Source organism: Staurois parvus, unplaced genomic scaffold (genome assembly GCF_062004578.1).
Source record: "Staurois parvus isolate SC_StPar_1 unplaced genomic scaffold, SC_StPar_1.0 ptg001192l, whole genome shotgun sequence".
Taxonomy (NCBI): Eukaryota; Metazoa; Chordata; class Amphibia; order Anura; family Ranidae; genus Staurois; species Staurois parvus.
In genome coordinates, this window is record NW_028318988.1 from 3,279,588 (window position 1) to 3,282,133 (window position 2,546).

The 2,546-nt window shown below is 41.4% G+C and overlaps 1 protein-coding gene across 1 annotated transcript; it reads right to left on the reverse strand.

Annotated features, from left to right (window-relative positions):
* Nucleotides 1-1,361: 1,361 nt before the first annotated feature.
* LOC149438433 (olfactory receptor 51I2-like) lies at nt 1,362-2,297 on the reverse strand. Its single transcript, XM_089659949.1, has one exon. The coding sequence runs from the start codon at nt 2,295-2,297 to the stop codon at nt 1,362-1,364; it is 936 nt and encodes a 311-aa protein (XP_089516075.1).
* Between the last annotated feature and the right edge of the window lie 249 nt (nt 2,298-2,546).

Genomic DNA, 2,546 nt, shown 5'->3' on the forward strand with positions numbered 1-2,546 from the left:
TCTGTATGAAACACACTCCTGAATCCTGCACTCTGTATGAAACGCACTCCTGAATCCTGCACTCTGTATGAAACGCACTCCTGAATCCTGCACTCTGTATAAAACGCACTCCTGAATCCTGCACTCTGTATGAAACGCACTCCTGAATCCTGAACTCTGTATAAAATGCACTCCTGAATCCTGCACTCTGTATGAAACGCACTCCTGAATCCTGCACTCTGTATGAAACGCACTACTGAATCCTGCACTCTGTATAAAATGCACTCCTGAATCCTGCACTCTGTATGAAACGCACTCCTGAATCCTGCACTCTGTATGAAACGCACTACTGAATCCTGCACTCTGTATAAAATGCACTCCTGAATCCTGCACTCTGTATAGAACGCATCCCTGAATCCTGCACTCTGTATGAAATGCACACCTGAATCCTGCACTCTGTGGGTAACGCACCCCTGAATCCTGCACTCTGTATGAAATGCACTACTGAATCCTGCACTCTGTATAAAACGCACTCCTGAATCCTGCACTCTGTATAAAACACACTCTTGAATCCTGCACTCTGTATAAAACGCACTCCTGAATTCTGCACTCTGTATAGAACGCATCCCTGAATCCTGCACTCTGTATGAAATGCACTCCAGAATCCTGCACTCTGTGCGTAACACACCCCTGAATCCTGCACTCTGTGCATAATGCACACCTGAACCTTGCACTCTGTGCATAATGCATTCATGAATCCTTCCACACTTTGCGTAACGCACTCTTCCACACTTTGTGCAAAACCATTTGGAATGGAAGCTTTTTATTCTTTTTTTTAAATGATTCAGCTTGGGTTTGTGTCCGTGAGACTCTTGCTTGTGGCACAGCAATCAAAGCAAGTTTTATAGGTACAAAGAAGCCCGGGTTTTGCTTCACCACGCCCTTAGACTCCTCCCTCTGTTAAGCATTTGGCCACATCCACTTTTACCACGGCACGCTACGCACGCCGCAGGTCATTTCCTCCCTCAAGTGTCCCTCATTCTGAAGTTCAAAAGTTGGGAGGTATGTATATAGGTTATTAAAATTTCACATGTTGGATTCCAAGCAGAAGCCACTTGCCGTCATTGAGTTCTTGATGAAGGAGACATTCAGGCTGTCCGGTATCCACAGAAGACTACAGAATGTTTACAAATATGACACCATTGAGGAGAGTCATCATTGACAAGCCATTGCTCTATATAGGCTGTTACAGGAACTTGTATAAAATGTTGTTTGTATGGAAAATACATGCAATCACAGTCTTTATTCAAACATATCTTGATTAATTGTGTCTTTATATATGGCAGGAGCTCAGCTTTATTAACAGCAATAATAATACTGATTTATCTTTCAACTTTCCTCTGAAAGAGATGTATTATCTTAACCCTTATTTCTTTCATTTTCAAACCATAAAGGGACGTATTTAACAGTGGTGGCACCACCAAAATCTGCAGAGACATAATGATTCTCAGTTCATATGGCAGCTTAGCTGGATCAAGTCGGTAGAGGAGGATTTCAAAGAGGCAATCAGTTACAAAATTTATAATGCTTATCAAGTGTGGAGAGCAGGTCTGAAGGACCTTGTCTCTAACTGCACTTGAAGACTTTGCACAGACTCTGAAAATCTGTACATATGTATAAAATATAAAAAGAGGCATCACCCCCATTACATGCATAGTCACAAACATTCCAACAATATTGTTTGCTGTTGTGTCAATGCAAGAGAGTTTCACCACTGACCAATTGTCACAGAGGAACTTCAGGATTTTTGAGGAACATAATGGAAGTCTGACTGTCAAAATAAACTGAATACCAAAAATTATAATAGGTTGTAGAAAAGCTCCAACAATCAGTTTGAACACTGTTGACAAGGTCATGATGATGTTGTATCTGAGCGGGTTACAGATGCTGACATATCGATCATAGGCCATTGCTGCCAATATGGTCATCTCATTTGACAAATAGGTATGGATGCAAAATACTTGTACCAAGCAACCCATATATGAAATGGTTTGGGTTTTCTGAAGAAGGTTTATGAAGAGAGTGGGGTAGAAGGAGCTGCTGCCAAAGACACCATTTAAACATAATACAGATATAAAAATGTACATTGGCTCATGCAGACTTCTGTTCAGAATGATTGTAGTGATCACTACAACACTGAAAGTGAGAGTGAGTATGTATCCAAATAAAACTGTAATACAATAAAGATATCTCATTGACGTGATGTCTCCAAAGTTAAGCGTCATTATGGATGGGTAGGAGAAGTTGACATTCTCCATCTTGGACAGCTGCAGTAGAGAAAGGGTAGGGTAAGATGACAAAATGCACTACTTTATTTTCTGATTGCTAGAATTTTGGCCATTTTTTTGTTTTTGTTATTAAGGGCTTTTTTGTCTTTAACTGTATGTGTATCACTACTAACAACGCCACCATCTCTCCCACCCCACACGCCAAAGTCCTGGGTGTCACCCTGGACTCCCACCTCTCCTTCCTACCCCACATCCAACTGCTATCCAGATCTTGCAGGC